Source organism: Magallana gigas, chromosome 8 (assembly GCF_963853765.1).
Source record: "Magallana gigas chromosome 8, xbMagGiga1.1, whole genome shotgun sequence".
Classification (NCBI taxonomy): domain Eukaryota; kingdom Metazoa; phylum Mollusca; class Bivalvia; order Ostreida; family Ostreidae; genus Magallana; species Magallana gigas.
In genome coordinates this window covers 1,005,727-1,025,504 of record NC_088860.1, presented here as the reverse complement: position 1 = coordinate 1,025,504, position 19,778 = coordinate 1,005,727, and the positions used below count along the sequence as shown (strand labels likewise).

The window sequence follows — 19,778 nt, the reverse complement described above, 5'->3', positions numbered from 1 at the left end:
TTGAGAAGAAGATTTTTGAAAAATCTAACAAATTTTCAATAATTCTCAATTATCTCCCCTTTAAAGAAGGCGTGGCCCTTCATTTGAACAAACTTGAATCCCCTTCACCTAGTGGTGCTTTGTGCCAAATTTGGTTGAAATCTGCCCAATGGTTCTTGAGAAGAAGATGAAAATGTGAAAAGTTAACGACGACAACGACGACGACAACAACAACGACAGACAACGGAAAAATTGTGATCAGAAAAGCTCACTTGAGCCTTTGGCTCAGGTGAGCTAAAAAGTATTCAGAATGAACCTTTGCCATTCAGTCAAGTTAAACGGAATGTCTGAAAAGATGAATGAATCAGAATGGCATAGTTCGGTCCTTCATTGGATGTTTAGTTAATATTCAGTCACTTTTCAGTTGATTTGATGACAAAGCTTCATCATTTGATAGAAAACAATTTGATATACATGTAGTAACAAAAGACAACAAAACAGTTTTTGGCCATTAAAAGGACAGAATTATTAAAGAAGTTCCGTAAAGCTCATTGAAAGAAAATGCTAACATTAATTTTTTTTCTTTAAAAAGCAGAACCTTGTTCTTTTAGCTCTTGTAATTTTCCAAAGTCATGATAAATACTTCAGGTTGTAACCCTGTATAGTTTGAATTGCCTTGACAGTACCGTAACGACGAATGTTAGAATATTATTGAATATAACGGTAGATCCTGCTATAAAACAGTTCAGGACAAGATATATAATATGTTGTTCATTCTCACAGTCAGTTTTTGCAATATATTGAAATATAGTTAAAAAGTTATACGTAATGTCTTAGTTTAACTTGCAACATAGACTATAAACTTTCTGCAAATCATCGATTTAATTTAAACACATTTATACATCAAAATGTATTGGCGTGAATTTTAGTGAGTTAATAGGATATTCACCAAAAGCATAGTAACATTTGTAGGCCGTTTGCACATTCCTAGACAAAAGCCAGAAAAATGATAAAAGGAGAGAGAGTCAAACAAGAGGCAAAGAATTGTAAGGATTTTGGGGGGACCACTTTGAGCAGTGGAACATACTTGGGATTAAAAAGCACTATTTAGGGTTTTCTTATTACGATTGTTTGCCTTATAATCAACGCTATGAAAAGATTTTATTAAATATTCCAAACTAAATAAGTAGAATATCAACATACAAAAAATAAAGAATATGTGTATTTGAATGATGCAGTTATTGCGTAATTCGGTATTATAAATATACATTTTCAAAACTGGTAGCAAATACTGAATCTTATCAAACCAGTCCTTTTTCAAACAAACAATTATTGTTTTTTAGTTAAAATGTACGAAGTCATCTATTTTCATTTTTAAATTTTTTATACGCTGGTCTTCTCGAGTGGAATTGTTCTTTTACGATAATGCAATTGTAGACCACAGATTCATAGTGCTGCATTCTCTAAAGCACCCTCAACAACTTAGGAACGTAAAGTGCATTCATATATTCACATTCAGGGAGAGAGTTTTATCAAATGCTGTATTGCACATGCAAACGAAACATAACTCTAAGATATATAAAATAACTTTGTTCAGCAATCTAAACAGGAAGCTTCAGGAAATCCGTTTAACCGCAACATTATAGCAATTCTTAATTATTCAATATATCCAAAAAAAAACACCTACCTGAAATGAGAAAACGCAGAAATTTTTAAATTTTCATTTAATCTAAGATGAAAAAGAAAATCCGCAAATCAAAGGAGATAACGATATTGTGCAGCAGAAGAACTAAATCTCAGCAAAAGTGTTTTAGGATGTATGTTCATTGAGGAATCCGCATTGAAATCGGGGATCCATAAAAAAGTAATTAAGTACCAATTTGAGTAATTAAAATACGCTGTGCCACTAATGAACCTTATTTCCTCGAGACTGCATAAAGAGAAAAGCCCATTTTTAATTTCTTACTTTTTCCTACTAATTTTACCTAAAACTGACCTTTTATCTACAGAATATTCCTTTCTTCCGTCGCATGACTTATTTAAGAAAAGTGTCTAAAATTGCTTATAGCGTTCTATACGGAAAGTCGATAATAATGTTAAATCCTAATGAATTTTATAAATCATATAGACAACTATTGGCAAAGTTGAAATAAAATGAGTGGCAATTTTCTGCATACATCTGAAAAAGACCACTTTTTAATACTGAAGGTAGGTAAAAGGTTTGATGTAAAACAAAAAGAAAAAAAATCTATTAATCAAGCCGCAGCAAAATATACCATGAATAAATTCACATTGCATGGTACTCGGGGAAAAGATATACATGTTAAATGTCCTGGAAAACTTGGATTCCTATCTAAAATAAAATATAAAATCGCAGATGCATTGAACGAGGTGGTCAAACAGTGAATGCGAGTATCTTGAAGGCAACTATTTTGAAAAGTCAGTGCTATTCGTAAGGAAATGAATTACCAAATTCCTTATTCTGCTAGAAATGTCCCTGTCTAAATATTTAAGGGGTTAAAAAACAAACATCCATTGCTTTCAAAAGACCAAAAAAGCCAGAATGTTGAATTTTCATGTCGTCAAATATTATTTTGCCGTATAAATTTTAAGGTAATGGCTTAAATCAATACCGCAATAGACGAGATGTCTTCAATATTGATTGTAAAACAAAAGACACCAATGTCTTTCTTCGGTTTTAAGATGGCCACTCCTTTGAGGGACAATTCTAGGTTCTGCCATTCAGAATTATGCCCATATTAAAGTTTCCGTTGGCATTAGTTTATGCTTTACAGCTTCTAGTGAGATGACTTTTGGCAAATATATGCCAGATAAAGTAGTGCTTGTTCGGATATCATAGTCTAAATTGATTGGGATTCCGTCAACAAAATTGTCATTCCAACACATTCTAACGACTGCATAAGCAAGAGACATCAAATCAGGCAAATATTCGCAGCTTATTTATTGTGTAAGAAATGTTTATTTTTAACCCTGGCTCTTTAAATCCTCTGATAAAACAATTATCATGTCCATTGAATCATAAAGGCATTGTTTAAGACAATGAAGAAATCGGCTCAACAGAGGTATTTCACTAACCTAATATTCCTGTTGATGTCATATCTGAGAGCTCTCATTCAGGATGTTTCTATTGTTTATAATGATTCTATACATAGTTTATATGTGAGAAGTGAGTTGCATTTGTTATAAAGTTTGATGATATTCTACAGAAGACAGTCGAGTTTGGCCTTCCAGGTTTTCTGTGTCCTCATGTCCATTGCTATTGCTATTTTTTCTGTGAAACCAAAATAAAGCTGGATTTTAAATAATCTCCTATCACCGGAGTCATCCGAATAATGGGCATTAATATTTCCAATGTTTCGACAGCCATCTTCATGGCAGTATTGTACCTCCCTGTCTGATCGATAAATTTCTACGTTCGCCCATGTACTAGAGGCTCTGAATGTCTTTTCAAAAACAGATTTTCCTATTTCCATCTCTTGATTTTTTTCTATCAGGCAATCAAAAATGTCTGAACACATAGATAAACCTTCTTCGTTGGTATACCTATAAACTGGGAGATGTTCATCATCAACAAAAGGAACATCTGTTGCAACGCCATAGTAGGCCCTGCTCCTACGAACTACGCATTCAGAGACTTCTTCTACTTCGTGGAGACGATGCCCCTGTTCTATCCTTTTCTGAGCAATGATCTCAGTGCTATGTCCAAACAACACTGCCCCCTTCATTACGGCAATGCTTCCATCTCGCGGATTAACAATTGTTTTCTCTGGAAATTCCCTCTTAATTTCATCTTGCAGGAGTGGACATTCGGAGAATCCCCCGACAAGCAATATTATATCGATACCTTTTACGTCTTTCTCAGCGAACAAATTTTTCAAGTGTTTCACAATATCTTTGATTGGACCAGCAAAAACTGTCTCAATTAAGTAAGTTTCATCAATACGCATCTTTGGACCGTTACATTTTATCTTCTTTTTTAAATCCATTTCTTGTATCCGTTTAGAAATAGCATTTTTACTGTGTCCATTTACATATGAAAATGCGTCAATCAGTCTACCCAAATTTGAAAAAGTTATTAGTTCTTTCTCCTTTTCGTTTGGATTTTTTAGCCCAATACCCCGTTTCTTAACTTCAAAACTTCTCATCATTTCATGCCAATCTGACGGTGATTTGTTCTGAAATCTTTCCACCACGTCTTTTCCAAATATGTCATTTAGAAGATTGAAAAAAAGCATGTCCACATTTGTTCCCCCTACTGCATCTCCAGATGCGCAATGCAACTCTCGTAGGGATTGGTTGTTTTCAACTTTGTAAGCCGTCACATCCACTGTTCCTCCTGAATATCAAAAGGCAACATCTTAGGCTATCATTGCATTCAGTGTCAAAATAATTTTAATAATTATAGAAATAAATACGATTTAGGCGTACCTCCACAATCTACGACCATAAACTTGCTGCCAGGTTCAAACATCTGTACCTTGATATCAACTGCTTTTTTGGTCAGTGCTAACTGCTTACAGAGCAGAGCTGCGGACTCTGGTTCCAGCGCCAGTACCAAATGGTCGTCTCTAATGCCAGCCTAAAAAGTCAAGTCAGAGTATCAGGGTAGCGGAATACAACCCAAAGTAAATCATGTAAAAAGTAAAAAAGAATGTCCAAAACAACAAACTGACAACAAGACAACGCATTAACTATACAATACGTGACATTGAAATAACGTTTTAAAAAACCTGTATAGCAGCATCACGCATGAACTGTTTCGCTTCGTCAGACCAAATTGCAGGAACTGTTAGGACCCACAAGATGTCGTCCGACCAGGACGAGTCTTTTCTATCCACAACACTGGAATCAGAACGTTCAGAGTGTGGTTCCTGTTTTCTTGTGGACACAGAGGTATGACGTTGCTCTTGTGACGTATCTGAATTCAATGAACTTTCTTTACAATCATCTCTTATTGTTGTTTTAAGCAGTAAGGCTTCAAAGTGGTTTTTCAGATATTTAATTGCTTCTGAAAATACTTTCAAAGCTGGAAGTTTCTTCCCATTTTCTGCGCTTAGTTTCAATTTCTTTAATTTTTGCTTCGCCATCTGTAATAAAATACAATAATTTGTTTTCCTTATCAATGTGTGTATACCAAACAATATTACAAATAATTCCAGAAAACATAAACGATATGGTTCCCAAATGTATTAAGTATGTCCTTTGGCTCAATATTTGATAAGAGGGAATGAAAAACGATTATAAAATACTTGGAATTTTTCTGTTTTAAAAGATCCATGTGTTATAACTTATTTAAATAAATGTGCATAGTAAACTATATCCAATATAATGGATTAGTAAGTATAGCGCAGAGTTACCTGGCAAATGAAAACACTAATATACCTACCATATCGTCTTGATACAGCTTCATTTTAAATCTTCTGAAATAAAGCCACTCAGTAACGTTGTCTTCTTCAATTTTATCTTCGTCTTTTTCATTGTCGCTATCATCACTATCATCGCTATCGTCTTCTTCGTCAGCCTCTAGTTTTTCTTGGGCTTTTTCAGCTAGCTTTCTATATTTCTTTTCTGCCTCGTACCCAAATGAATGGAAGTTTTCCGACTTATCAAAAAGTATACAGGTCGGAGTTTTTGGTGTCATCATTTCCTCGTTTGACCATGACGGATTGCACTCAATATTTAATGGGTTCCTTTCATAGTCTGGTCGCATGGAATAAGCATAGCCACTGTAAGTCGTCCCAAAGTCAATGGCGCACACAACGGGCCAAGGACTGAAGTAATCGTCCATTCTGAAACAAAACGGAATATTTCACTGTAGATTGATCATTCTAAGCCGCCATTTAGCTACTTTCGGTTTGGGTCTATGTCATAGCATAGCCTCATTATGCGTTGTCAAAACTTCTGCGATTTATATTTTAGGACGATGTGTGTTAAAAACCCACTGTGAAAAGGATCCTCGACAAAATAGATAGTTTCGTTTCTGACATTTTATTGCTTATAATCTTCATTTATTTACTTGTTTTTGCTAAATTCATTTTGTAACAAATTTTCACTTAATGAGTTCTGATCCTGTTCCAGCCAGTTAGAAATTTTTACCATCTAAATCATTTTATTGTGATTTGATTTTAATCAACTCTCATATGCAGTTACTCTGGCAAACCGAAAGTGAAACAGTGTTTGGACCTAAGCACAAATCATCACCGCTGACAAGACTTAGATCTTGAAAATAACAGATAAATTCCGTGTACTGTATGCTGAACCATTAATTTTCAAGGAAACGTATCTATAAATACCTTAAAAATAGGCAGAGATATTTTTTGCAGTCGTATGTATTCCTACGTCAGAGTTTAATTTAGTCTCGTTCAACCAGACGCTCGGCTGTATCCGTAAATCTCAGACGAACAGTCTCTCTTGGTAGTCGAAGATAAACGGAGACAGCCGAGCGTCTGGTTGAACGAGACTAGTTCAATATTGCTTGAATCCAGACATGTGTACAGTTTTAGAAATGTTACGATTACTGATACGTAGTTTGATGGAATTAATTCTATTTTTAAATATTACAAAACATGATTCATATGGGGTTTTCTCGAAATTCTTGTCGGAAAAGTTCGAGAATTCATATTATAAAAATGTGCGTTATTCAAATACAGATTAGAAACTACTTGCCATGCAAAATAACATATCATTGATTTTAAAATTAATAATAATCGATAAAATCAGCTCCCGTCAGTACTTCAGTGCTTTGATTTTAATCTTGTTTTCAAGCTTTTATCAATAATATCATACGAGGGTTGTTCGGAAATTATTGAGAAATTTATTCCCTTGAGAAAAAAAAATAAACCATCAAAATTTTACTAAAAAGTTAACAAAAATACCATTCATTAATGTGAAAATTTTCCAGTCAAATACATCATTAAATCATTTCTGGTAAGCTGACGAACTTGCTTTCGTTCAGTGACCCGGTGCAACCCCAAACTCATCGCAACGTCATTTTATGCGTTTACTTCCTCGTATCAGACGACGTATGCTTTATATGCCTTATAAAAAAGCGAAAAACACAAATTATTCTTCATTTCTCATCTATTTTTTTTTTTCATTTTAAGATATCAGAGTTTACGTATCTTCTCCATTCTTGATTTTTTTGTGAAAAAAATATCGAGTTATTTCTTCCCAAATGTCAATTTTCAGTGAAACGTCTGTTAAAGAAAATCAATTGTATCATGAGAATACATTGATTCTTTCAGAAATAAAAAATTAACACTAGTTCCAATGTTTTGTTGCGCGCTTGCACAATGCTGCAAGTTGGTTTTGATAAAATGGGAATTCTTTGAGAAAATGAAAGATGTGGAAAGGGGGAAAATAGATGGATAAGTAAACATGATACATAAAATATTATGAAGGTGTGTTTTTTACACTCTACTTACTAACATTCTATTATGATAACATTATATCGAAATATTATATCATATATCTGGTTTTTGTTAGCAAATACAAATAATACTTTTACCATAAAATTCCATGATAAGTGTATAAGGTCAGCAAGATAATCAAACTAATACAACAAAAGGTCGCAAACATTGTTTAACTTTTTAATTCAAATTATCTGGTTCCTTCAAGGAGTTTTGAAAATAGAATTTCTTTTAGATAATTTTTGATAACTAACATTTTCCTATGATAATTTTAGCGGTTTGGGTGGTGTGTATTCGTGTGCGCGACTTACGAATTTGAAATATCTAATGGGATAATGTTTAAAAGATCTGAATGATATCGATGTGATTTTATAAAAATACATGTGTAAGGGACATTTAAAAAGTACGTTTTTAACTAATACGTGTTATATCAATTCTTTTTTGCTATTTCCACACTCATGTAACCAGTTATAATGATTCGAACATGTCTTTTTGTTTTCCATATATAATAACTACTTGAATTCTAATAAACGGCACACTTTGCGTCTCTGCGTAATAATGATATAAGTCGTCTTACTTTAGGCTATTCCTATGATAGCTTTGGTTTCAATCCAACATGTAAGTTAGACGTAGAATAAACCTAAATATTTCCTTTGATTTGTACTACATCTATAATTTTTTTATTTAAATCCTAGGAAATTTTCGTTAACATAACTGCTGATTTATCGTACAATGAAGCTTTAAATCAGTTTATTAGTTTATCTTTGCACTGGAAGCACCTGATTGGATTGGGTTATCTGCAGGAGGAAAGATGTCGATACACACTTAGATAATAAGATCATAATTTGAACTCTGTTTCGTTAGAATTTGATAAATGGATGATGTTGCAATTGCACTTTGCTTATTATTTCGAAAGAACTGTTTACCTAAAACATGGATCCTGATCAAGTTCCAGTCAAATTGATACATTTGGAATCTTATTTTATATGATGTCTTGGTGTTTCAAAGCTTACCTGGGGTCGGTCAGGGACCGGATTAACATATACTAATGACCATGAGTACTATCTTCGTATAAACATGTATTTTTGACTTGTAATATTCAAATACCAGTTGCGCTTACATCTTTTGGACTAGGCTATTTTAGGTTCATTAATGAGTACTAGAAACAAAAAAGTCTCATAGGAGGTTCAACAGAGAGGACTTATTAGCTAGTTTTAGAAAAATTTTATCATCATGATCTAAACCGTGCAGCTTTCAAACATACGTTTCAAATGACATATGTTAATACTCCAAGTAAGTAAGTCATGAGTTCGAATCACGCTGGAACTTTCAAATTTTTTATCTTTCAAGAAAATTTTAAAACAATTTTTGTTCAACTATGGTAAAACTTTGAATTTGTACTTTTATCCACATCAAACAGGTCCCATACCATCTTAAAGAATACTTGTAATTTTAAATACCTTAATCGGAGTTGGTCCTTCATACTTCGAGGATTTTTTTAACCCTGAGACAAGCAGTTGCCAGTTAATGCCCTGTACCACTGTAACATTTACTCTGAACAATGTGTTTGCCCATGATATATATATATATCACGATTGAGATTGCACTTTAGCATTAACTTTTGATAACTATGACTATTCTTGCTTCTATCATTCACAGAGCACGTCCTTCCTAATCCAAATGAGTATAAAAATGATTATTCCTGTGATTGTCCTTCCTGTAAATGTCTGAATAAATCTTTGAAAAACTCAAAAGACAAGAAAAAAAACAATGTAACCACTCTGGTATTTATTTTCTACAATTATTAAAAACCATAAAATGACAACAAATAAATGGATTTTCTTTTGGTAAAATGTAAATGATTTGTTACATAAAAATGAATTCTGTCTATTTCATCAACAGTCATCTAAAACTTTAACGACCAATCACATGATCTGTGGCTAGTCTCCCGGCCAATGAACACATATACCCCCAGTCTGTGACCGTCCCCGTTCACTTGGTGGACCGTCTGGAGGGTTCGGAGGCCGTGGGTGGGGGAGGGACCCCCCGTCTGTGTAGATCTTCTACGTAGGCCAATAAGATCTTGGCTCGTTCCTCGGGCGCACAGTCCAGAACCAGGTAACGCTTGTCGTTCTACAACAAACAAAACATCCTTAAAATGGTTACCATGTCATTCATTAGCACCATAAAGAGAGCATTACTGAAACATTTACTATGACCCTAACATGTTTTCTTTTGACTCTTTATTAACTGAACAAAGAAATAAGATGAACACATGTTTTGAATGCCATGCACACTAATAAATGTTCTTTCAATTTGTGATTGCACTTCAATGATTTTCTTAAATTGAAAAAAAAAATTTTTTAGAGCACCCAGGTTTATTCAGTCATGAATGTAACACATGGTTGTAAGGTTATAAAGAAACTGGATGTAGAAGATGAACTTGATCAAATCAAACAGAACACTGTACCTCTAAAATCTTCTCGATATCCTTGAGATGAGAGTCACTTTCCTCTATCAACTTCTTGGATCTGAAATACAACCAACCATAAAAAAAATCACAAATCACTCAAAATACCCTACATCTAACAAGTTTTATCATAACAAAAGTGCACCTAGTTCATAAAATACTTCAAAAGACCTTAACTCTTCAAAAGGAAGTGGATATGATAGCATTCTTGAAATTTTTATCATAGGATTAGTTTCATTCCTCTCATCTATAATGATTAGCCAAGACTGAACACTGTGACAGAGTTGTACATGTTAGCTGTACATGAACTCAAACAACGAGACTTTGTATTAGGTCTGTTAGTGATATAGAACTGTAGCCAGACTTACTTGTATGTGATTAGCTTGGTCTCTTTTAGTAGTTCTCGGAAATCGGCTTTGGCTTGGACATACTTCTCATGCATATAATCACTGAACTCTTTCTCTCTCTTCTACAATCAACAAATTCTTTCTTACTCCAAAATAGCTTGTCATTAATTTGAAAACAAAATATATAATAATTTTTTTTTTTTAATTTCACTTTTAAGAAAAACTTTTTTTAATCTAATATTTCTGTATTGTACATTGACTATTATATTTGTACATAGTGCAACAGTAAAATCTTTCAGGGAACTGATAATTGACACTATTTAAATGACTTTCACTCACTCTGTCACTAGAAGAAAACTTGGAGTATCGTGGGTCTTCTTTGATGACTTTTTTCACCTCCTTCCATCCTGCTACCAGACTTATCTGTAACAAAATATAAAACCTAAAATAATGTACTTGATCTGTGGTATTAACTCATTAACACTTCCATTACATTTTCTAGAATTCTTACTAGTGACAATTTATTACAAGATTGTTAATTATGATTTTTTCAAAGGCAAAATTATTAGACTGGACTCGTTCAGAACTTTGTGGTGTAAGTATTTTGGTGGGTTTTTTTTCATTATTCTTTACAATAAAACATCATTAAAATACATGTCAAAGAAAATGGTCTTCAATGGTTTAAAAAAAATTTCAATTGTTGTAATTATTGCTAAAGTGTTAAATTTTTGCATTTAAGCAAAAATAAGACTATAACTATATTGCAGTTGCACGTTATTAGGCCAAAATAAAATTGTTTGTTTGGAATTGCCTCCCAACTCATTGAAATACCTCTTGGTGATAAAATCTACCAGCAAAAATAAAGAACTTTTTTGAAAGGAGAATATTATTTTATGTTTTTTACCAATTCTTTATAAGGTAAACTTCAAGTTTGAAAAATAAAAACAAATTCCTTCCCTTCTTCCTTGGTCTAGAAACCTCCCGGCGGCAATTCCAAACAAACATTATTTGAAGAATGGCCTTACTGTACACACAATATTGTTGTGAACACTGTTTCGCTGTAAGAATGAAGACTTACATTGGTCTCATCCAGCAGCTTGTGGAACATCTCCTTGTTCCGCTTGAACAAACTCTCAATGTGTTCCTCAAAGATCTTCTCCTTCTCTTCACGGTCCAGTAACTCGGCCAGCTCCCAGCGGTGATCTTTCCTCAGCTGTTTACGAGTATCCCGCCAGCTGGCTTCTGAGTTACGTACCTAGATAAATACATATTACATAAATTCCTGTAATGGTAATACTGATCAAGTTCTTTATCGACACAGCACTATATCTGACTATACCACCCCTGTAGTGTGAGGGCTATACAAGCTACTGTAGATTCCTATTTAAATGTGGGGAATTAATATCTGCGTAAAATCTCAAGAAGTGCATCTCGCAAATTTCAAAATCTCGCAAATTTCAAAATCTCCCTCTTCTTGGGGGGACATTGTAAACTACATGAAACTATGATAAAAATTCTGCATTAGCAATTTTATGTTCTCGTGATTTTATGGAAAACGGCTGAATCATGGAATTAAGAACTCGCGTAAAATAAGGAATCCACAGTATATATGTAGTGGTGATACTGACCAGGTCAACCAGTAGGGCGTTGAACAGCTGGACCGCCTCGTCCTTTTTGTGCTGCTCCCTCTCCTTGTCCCTCTCCCTCAGGGAACTGGACAGTGACCGCTCCACCTCCTCTGTCCTCTTCCGTATACTGGCCTCGATTCTCTCCTGTTTCTCTTGTTTCTCTCTCTCCTTTCTTTCATCATCAGAATCCTAACATAAACAATCACAAGTTTATTTTCAGTATTCCTGAAGTGTTGGAACAAAAATACAAAGATGTAGCAACAAAACTAAATATTTGCACTTTTGACATTAAATTACCCATTAGTAACAATTCTTTAAACTTTGTAAACAATTGTTTTGAATGATCTTATTATATATATTATTTATTATATAAACATTATTTCCCTCAATCTTACAGAGAAGTGATTCTAGCCTTGAAATTTTTTCAATTTATGTCATTATTTATATAATATATAAATAAAACATAGACTACTAGAGGACTTGCTGGCCATTGGCTTTATCTCTTACATTCTTTTTACACAATACAAGAGATCTGTCTGGCTACTCACCTCATCCCTCTCTCTATCCTTGTCTCTGTCCTTTTCTCTATCTCTTTCTTTGTCCTTGTCTTTATCTTTGTCTTTGTCACGTTTATCTTCTAACTTTCTGACGTAATCTTTGAACCAGTCCTCCCGACGAGAACTACTATCTACCGCTTTATAGCGAGAATCAGAGTCAATCTTGCGTTTTATCTCACTCCATCGCGAGTGGCGATCTATATCCGAAGTTTCCTTAAGGAGTTGGATAAAGTCCGACTTCAACTAGAAAATAAAAATCAAGATAAGCAAATGTCAAATTTAATTGGGTTAATATAAAATTCTGTAAAACAAATACAGATTAGAATTTCTGTTCATCCACTTCTGAAATGAAAAATTACTGTTAAAATGGCACAGTTCAGATATACAAAACAACTGATGCCAATTAAAGATTTTATAATAATATAATCTCTGGAATAAAATTAATGTCAATTAAATAGAAAGCATTAACGATGAGATCCTTAGTTATCAATGGACAATATTCATGAGATAAAATAACTTTATTCTGTATTTTACTTTATAAACTGAAAATAAATATGATTCTATAGAGGCAATAAAACTATATTAATGAATATTCATTACTTGAATAAATCCAATTTAAATGTACATGTAACATTTTACAATTCATATTGTATTCAATCATCTAAATTATGGAAACAAAGAAACAAATATTTTCAATTGCCTCCAACCATTTAGAATTTTTTTTAAAAAAACATGAAAAAATATTCAAGAATACACAGTAACTTTACTTCATCTTGTTGCATGAGATCATTCCTAACGTGAAAATCAAAAAATCCACTTGTATTTTACAACGGAAAACAAATGAAAACATTTGTCTCTCAGGTTCCCATGTACAAGTCAAAAATCATCATCCAAAACGTAAACCAATAGACATGAAGAGAATTCAGTAAACTTATCATCGATCAGAGAAATGGTGAAAAAATCTCAGCCAGTCCAGGGAGGCCTGAACCAGCTTATTGATTTTCAAAACAAAAGAAGCAAATACCCGTAGACAGTGGCCGCGTCAGCTGAAGGACGAGCTCCTAACCTCGCAGGTGTCGCCTCTTTGTAAAGGGACAATAAGGTTAAGACAAAAACAAAAGGTTGCATCATGGACAAAAATAGAACCTAACTCACAGAAAAAAATCTTTACTTTAATCAGTATTTCATCATTATCATTGAAAAAAAATTACTTTATTATCATTTGTTTTTGGCATTTGAATTTATTAACATTAATGTTACTTTATCTTGTATGTCATTGATAAACTGTAGCAAGAGAGATCATATTATGATTCAGTTATGTGAGACTATATTCAAGTACTTCAATAATAAGCAAAATCAGTATCAATATAAAAGATGACAGTTACTGGAACCTGTAGAGAAAATTAAACATTTGAGAACCCAGCCCTGAGGAGAGCCGTGCGGGTTCTCGCTTGCTTAATAGTCTCTCCTGAAAGGTCAAGATATGTATTAGGAATTAAGTCTGCAAGAAATAACAACATGTAATGTTCATTACATTTCTGTATCCAATCAACTAACAGGTTGACAGAAATCATTCACTTGTCGTTAATCAAATACTGTATGTGTTATAGGTTTAGCATCAGTTTGACATGTTTATATCATACATTCATATATATTCACATTTTTATTCAAAATGTCTAATTATTTGAGGTTCTCAGCATTTCAAGAAACCTTACTTTTGTTTGTCATAATCATAATTATATTATTGTTTAAAATGTAAATGCCCTTTGAGGGCCCTTGACTGTTATATAAACATATATTTATACATATAATATAAAACATTACACAACTAGCTCATAATATCAACATACTCATATTTTCATGTAATTTACTTTTGGATGAAATTCCTTCACTGGATTAGAACAAGTACCAATTTAAGTAATGAAGTGCTGGGAACCAGTCTAATGTTGCTGAGCCACATTGACATGAGGAGGTTTTCCGCGTTACTTACGATCCCCACTAAATGACCTACCTTTTCTTTCTGACTCGATTTTTCCTCTTTCTCCTTCCGTCGCAGGTCCGAGCAGTAATCACTGAAAATGCTCTCTCGTTCCCGCATTTTCTCTATGCCTTTGAATCGTTCGTCTTTCCCGTACTTTGAGGCAAATTCACTGAAGGATGACCTAAAACACAAAAAAAGAGTCGATGAATTATAAGAGTGCTTAATCTTTATTGATTTCATTAACATTTATGACTCTGTCGAAGAAAAGAACAAATGTGGCAAGAAAACAGAGAGAGCGCAATGAAATGTGCATGAAATTAAAGATTCACTTTTGGTACTGACAAGATATTCCCCCATTCCTGACTCCAAACCACATCTTCCTTGATTTTACAAGTACTTACTTTCCATGGAGCTTGGCCTCCTCAAGAAGTTGACGGAATGAGTCCTTCTTTTCGCGGAGTTTCCGATGTTTTTCCCGCCTCTCCTCTTCGGCCCGCTCCTTGACGTACTGCTCAAATACTTGCTTCCTCTCCTTGGACGTCAGAAGTAGGTAGCGCTGGTCAAACACGATCTTGTGGAGCTCTTTCTCCCATGTGGAAAATGCAGACACCTACAAACAGACAGACAACAGGTCACACGTAGCTGACTACTTGTATCTGTACACACATTCAGACTGTTACATCTTTTTTGTTTGCAAGTAATGTACATGCATCTATTGAAATAGACGCCTACTGCTTCAGTACTGAAATATTATTATTAAAATAAGATTTTCTTAATATCATATTTTGAATAATTTTGATAATATGTATCTTTTCAAGTGAATCAGACATTAAATACATGTAGTTCTGTTTACAAGCTTTACAGACAAGTTACACAGCTCTGGCAAGCTCCTAACGTTTTCTTGATGCCTCCTTGTATTTATCAAGGCAAACAGACATCTGTTTAGAATGTGCACTGGATTCAATAGAATAATATTCATTAATCAACAAAATAAAAGAAAAATCCCAAATACAACAAGTTTTGAACAACTTGTACAAATCTAATTTACTGAGATAATTAGAAAACAATTTGTATTGTAATTTGATTGGATTCATTATTCAACATTTCACATGTCCAATGACTGATTTAAGTTTTAAAGATGACCACGCATTTTCTACATAACCAATGCCTGCTTTTAAAGTGTTACATATGATAATCAGATGATCAAACAATTCAAATAGTGAATGGACAAAGACTACGACTGTTTATCAGTATTATACTCATGTTTACCTCCTTCTCAGCTAGCATGTCCCGGAACTGCTTCATGCGGATCTCGAGCGGGACGACGGCCCTCTGTCGCGCGGCCTGGACCTCCGCCTCAATGGCCGCCTCCTTACCTACGTCGATTGTCCCCTTCCCCCCATCCTTCTTCTCCTCGGGCTCCTCCGGCTCCATCCTGAAATAGATCATTAAACAGGCCCTTAAATATCTGCTAAATTCTTGAAACTTTTTATTTATTATCAGGTCTGTAAAATCAAAATTTACTCTTAAAAAAAAACAAGTTTTTCTTCTCTTGTTCTGTGGAATCATTAGAATTTATTGTGGCTCAAATTTTAGGGATTTTAAGGATATCCCTCAATGACCCTCATCCTTGAATTCACATCCTTAAAGAATTTTGAAAATTCATATGAGAAATCCTTGATATCATACCTAATTAGTAAAAATTGAATATCCACAAAAACAGCCTCAAATAATCTAAATAATTCTATAAAAAATGCTTTGTTTATAATAGACCAGTACAATAAGGTCATTGTATGGGTGGTGTAGGTGTGGGTGGTGCTGGCCATTGTGTGGGTGGTGTAGGTCATTGTGTGGGTGGTGTAGGTCATTGTATGGGTGGTGTAGGTGTGGGTGGTGCTGGCCATTGTGTGGGTGTAGGTGTAGGTGTGGGTGGTGTAGGTGTGGGTGGTGTTGGCCATTGTGTGGGTGGTGTAGGTGTGGGTGGTGTAGGTGTGGGTGGTGTAGGCCATTGTGTGGGTGGTGTAGGTCATTGTATGGGTGGTGTAGGTGTGGGTGGTGCTGGCCATTGTGTGGGTGGTGTAGGTCAGTGTGTGGGTGGTGTAGGTGTGGGTGGTGTTGGCCATTGTGTGGGTGGTGTAGGCCATTGTGTGGGTGGTGTAGGCCACTTACTTGGACTTCTTGGCTGGGGGCTCCTCCTCTTCTTTCCCTGCTCCTGAACAAACAGAAAAATCAGGTCAACAGTACTGTACACCTTCACAAGTTGTAAGATCTGTAAAAACAATAATCAGCGTAACTGTACCCTTGTTGCTGTCTGGGGGTCCCTGTATCATCTTGTCCACGTCCGCCCGTCCAATCAGCTCCTCCGGTTTCTCCCACAGGGAAGCACGCTGACTCGGGTTATAGAAGAAAACTCTCCCATCTCCCGTCCATACCACACACCTTCCAATGTAAACAAACTCAAATCAAATACATGTAATATAGAGTAATCATGAAATATCATCTTAAGTAAGGGTACAATATTTCTCAGAAATTGGAGTCTCTGTGAGGAGAGTGTGGGTACTAATGGTTACCATGGCGTCCCGGATACAGGTGTACTGGACACTGGCCGTGATTTGTCCACATTCTTTTGTTCCTCTGTTTTCTCCTCTGGTTCTTCCTTCTTCACCTGGTCAAAACAAAATCATATTTCAGATTCTGACCACTGGAATACAGTATGCTTAGATTTTGACAATACCACATAACCATATCATATGCTTGGTAAATAAATCTAATGATTGTAAGAACAGTGCAATATTGTCAACCACAAGACCGTCAACACTACGGGGAAAATCTAAATCTGTAATCGTTACCTCTTCCTCGACCTCTTTCTCATTGGTTTCCATGGCCACTTCTTCAGGAGTCTCCAGGGTGGGAACAATACTGCCCTCTCCACTGTCTTCAGGGGAGGCTACTGTTTGCTGGGGCTGTTGTAAAGCTGCGATCTTGGCTGTAATTATATAAGCAGTTCATTGTTCATTACATTTAATAAAATAGTTTTCTGAGGCAACGGCTGAATGAATCATGTTGAGGGACTGGACACTTACCTTCCCACTCCACTAGGACCTGAGGTTTGTCCCACGTTGACTCCATCTTGACCGCGTTGTAGTAGTATGACCGTCCATCTGCATTCTTGTGTTCTGACCACTCAGCCACTTCTGGAGGTTTTGGGGGCAGCTGTTCATAGAAAAAGGCATTTTAAATCGGTTTATTACCAAAGTGAGGAGTAGTTTGTGTGAAGGTCAACGGGAGTAAATAAGAGGTCAATGTTTATGTAGTGGGTATTCTCTGTGTAATACAGAGGAGTCATTATTCATCTATATGGTCATTATGGCGAGTATTCCATGTGGAATACGGGACTAGGAGTGGTTCATTATTTGTATGATGAGTTTTTTTGTGTTTTAGGAAGTAATCATTATTCACCTGTGTGGTAGTTATTTTGTGTTTTAGGAAAAGTCTGTTGTTTACCTGTATGGTGCATTAGGGAGGGTAGTTTTTATCTGTGTGATGCATTAAGGAGGGGTGGTTTTTAGCTGTGTGGTGCATAAGGGAGGGGTGGTTTTTACCTGTGTGGTGGGAAGCTTGTGAGCAGCCACTGCCTCGGGCACCTGCTGCAGCATGTCCTCCCCCATGCCCTGATTGTTGGTCTGGTTGTGCTGTAAGAAGGGTGGTGTAAATCCTGGGGCCATCATTGGGCTGCTGAAACCTGCAACCACAATCACAACCACAATCATTTTAGGGACAAAACAGCTTGTGACAACAATACATATCAAATATTTCAAAATTAGCTCCCTTCATGAGTTTACATAACAGTGAAGGTACATATGCAGGCAACTGTCAACATGTGCCAAAAACTTTGCTATTAAGTAGATTTACCTGGAGGTTGCTCTCCATTGACAGCTGAGGGCTGGGATGTCTGGCCTACAGAGTGAGAAAATTCATCTATTAAACAAACAGTGCGTTATTATTTATACTTTCTTATGTTACCATCTCAACTGAAGTGTATAGGTATTGAATTCTACTTGATAAGTGTGCATGGGTAAGCAGAATAATACTCTCTACACAAATTCTATATATCATAGTTATTGTTTGGAATGTTTGTAGCTAATGTGCCATATAGAGATCTGTACCCTGTCCAGCTGTTATCCCAGTGTTTGTTGGTGTGCCAGTCTGTTGGGCAGCCATCGCCTCAACCTCAGCCTGGGTGATGATTTTCACATTCTCTGGTTTAGTCCATGCAGACTCCCTAGTTCTGGCATTGTAGTAGTAAGCCTAGATTTTGATAGAAAAAGTTGTTATATATTTATTATTAAAGAGAATATTATATGCTTATCATGTTTTAAATTTTATAATGATGTGCATCGTAGTACACCGAGATGTATACCTTTCCTTCTCCTGTTTTCGTTTCCACCCACAGCTCCTCACCACCTGTTCCTGGGGGTGCAAGTGATGACTGGGGGAATCCCGGTGGTGGAACTGAGAAATTTGGGGGTGGCATTCCCGGCGGAGGCATTCCAGGTGGGGGCATCATTGGGCGCTACAAAATGCAGATGGCAAACTTAAATAACTGTTTCAGATAAGTTTATGAATTTTACCTAGAAAACAATTAATAATTGGTTACCATTCCTGGGGGTGGCCCCATACCCGGCGGCCCCATACCGGGAGGCCCCATTCCTGGCGGTCCCATTCCTGGGGGTGGCGGTCCCCCCATGCCTGGTGGTCCATAATTAGGGTCAAATGGGGGTCTGCCATAAGGTGGAGGTCTGGGGGGTCCTCGCATTCCTGGTGGTGGCCCTCTCATTCCAGGCGGTCCGCGCATGCCCGGTGGCCCGGGCGGACCTCGAAATCTGGGTGGTCCCCCTGGTCTGCCATTAAATGGTGGCCTGTTAGTAATTAATCATTAACAAAAATGCGAAGACATTACATTTGCAAACATATTATAGCATGCTTTTTTCTTAGATCTTCCTTGTTCAAAATCAACAAAGCATGCCCCCTTTGTTTACCTTGGACCTCTTGGAAATCCCCTACCACGCGGCGGTCCTCCAAATCCGCCGCGAAAACCTTTAGCTCCATCACCAAAGCCGTCTGGTATGCCCTCTGTTCCTGGAACCTGCTCAACGACGTCGTTTTGAATGGGTTGTTCTGTTTCTGTTGTCTCTGCCTCGTCAGCCATTTTTAACACGTTCCTGCAAGTCTGACTGGTTCTCCGTCCTTTAATTTTTGAACCAGTCTACTAATATCTTCGTACTTTTTAATGTATTCGTTATTAGTGTATCTATTTGTAAACTAAAAATTCAACTACAAATTTATTCAATTTTAATTTCGATTGTACTTTGTTTTACAGTATTTC

General features: G+C 35.8%; 2 protein-coding genes across 3 annotated transcripts; both read right to left on the bottom strand.

Annotated features, from left to right (window-relative positions):
* Positions 1-832: 832 nt before the first annotated feature.
* Positions 833-6,410, bottom strand: LOC105322656 (heat shock 70 kDa protein 12A-like). The gene is made up of 5 exons (XM_066069709.1): positions 6,294-6,410; positions 5,387-5,789; positions 4,731-5,087; positions 4,429-4,579; positions 833-4,336 (listed from the first exon to the last, which is right to left on the bottom strand). The coding sequence occupies exons 2-5, from the start codon at positions 5,786-5,788 to the stop codon at positions 3,201-3,203; spliced, it is 2,046 nt and encodes a 681-aa protein (XP_065925781.1). The 5' UTR covers position 5,789; positions 6,294-6,410; the 3' UTR covers positions 833-3,200.
* A 2,765-nt stretch (positions 6,411-9,175) lies between these two features.
* LOC105322652 (transcription elongation regulator 1) lies at positions 9,176-19,645 on the bottom strand. Of its 2 annotated transcripts, none has more exons than XM_011421496.4 (21): positions 19,432-19,645; positions 19,050-19,311; positions 18,813-18,965; positions 18,559-18,700; positions 18,305-18,349; positions 17,995-18,134; positions 17,476-17,605; positions 17,242-17,378; positions 16,963-17,057; positions 16,692-16,831; positions 16,562-16,604; positions 15,662-15,827; positions 14,794-15,002; positions 14,423-14,573; positions 12,403-12,654; positions 11,855-12,043; positions 11,305-11,481; positions 10,566-10,649; positions 10,248-10,348; positions 9,880-9,940; positions 9,176-9,542 (listed from the first exon to the last, which is right to left on the bottom strand). In XM_011421496.4, exons 1-21 carry the CDS (start codon positions 19,599-19,601, stop codon positions 9,402-9,404), a joined length of 2,988 nt encoding a protein of 995 aa, XP_011419798.3. In that variant the 5' UTR covers positions 19,602-19,645; the 3' UTR covers positions 9,176-9,401. The 2 variants fall into 2 exon arrangements, with proteins under 2 accessions (XP_011419798.3, XP_011419799.3); XM_011421497.4 differs by having other exon boundaries at positions 19,050-19,293.
* Positions 19,646-19,778: the final 133 nt, after the last annotated feature.

Excerpts from the sequence above, each read along its gene's own strand:
- LOC105322656 (XM_066069709.1), bottom strand. The coding sequence starts at position 5,788 with ATGGACGATTACTTCAGTCCTTGGCCCGTTGTGTGCGCCATTGACTTT. Across the intron at positions 5,088-5,386 it reads AGCTGTATCAAGACGATATG|ATGGCGAAGCAAAAATTAAA; the intron begins GTAGGTATATTA and ends ATTTTATTACAG. Across the intron at positions 4,580-4,730 it reads TGCGTGATGCTGCTATACAG|GCTGGCATTAGAGACGACCA; the intron begins GTTTTTTAAAAC and ends TTGACTTTTTAG.
- LOC105322652 (XM_011421496.4), bottom strand. The coding sequence starts at position 19,601 with ATGGCTGACGAGGCAGAGACAACAGAAACAGAACAACCCATTCAAAAC. Across the intron at positions 15,003-15,661 it reads ACATGCTAGCTGAGAAGGAG|GTGTCTGCATTTTCCACATG; the intron begins GTAAACATGAGT and ends GTCTGTTTGTAG. Across the intron at positions 9,941-10,247 it reads ACCAAGCTAATCACATACAA|ATCCAAGAAGTTGATAGAGG; the intron begins GTAAGTCTGGCT and ends GTTGTATTTCAG.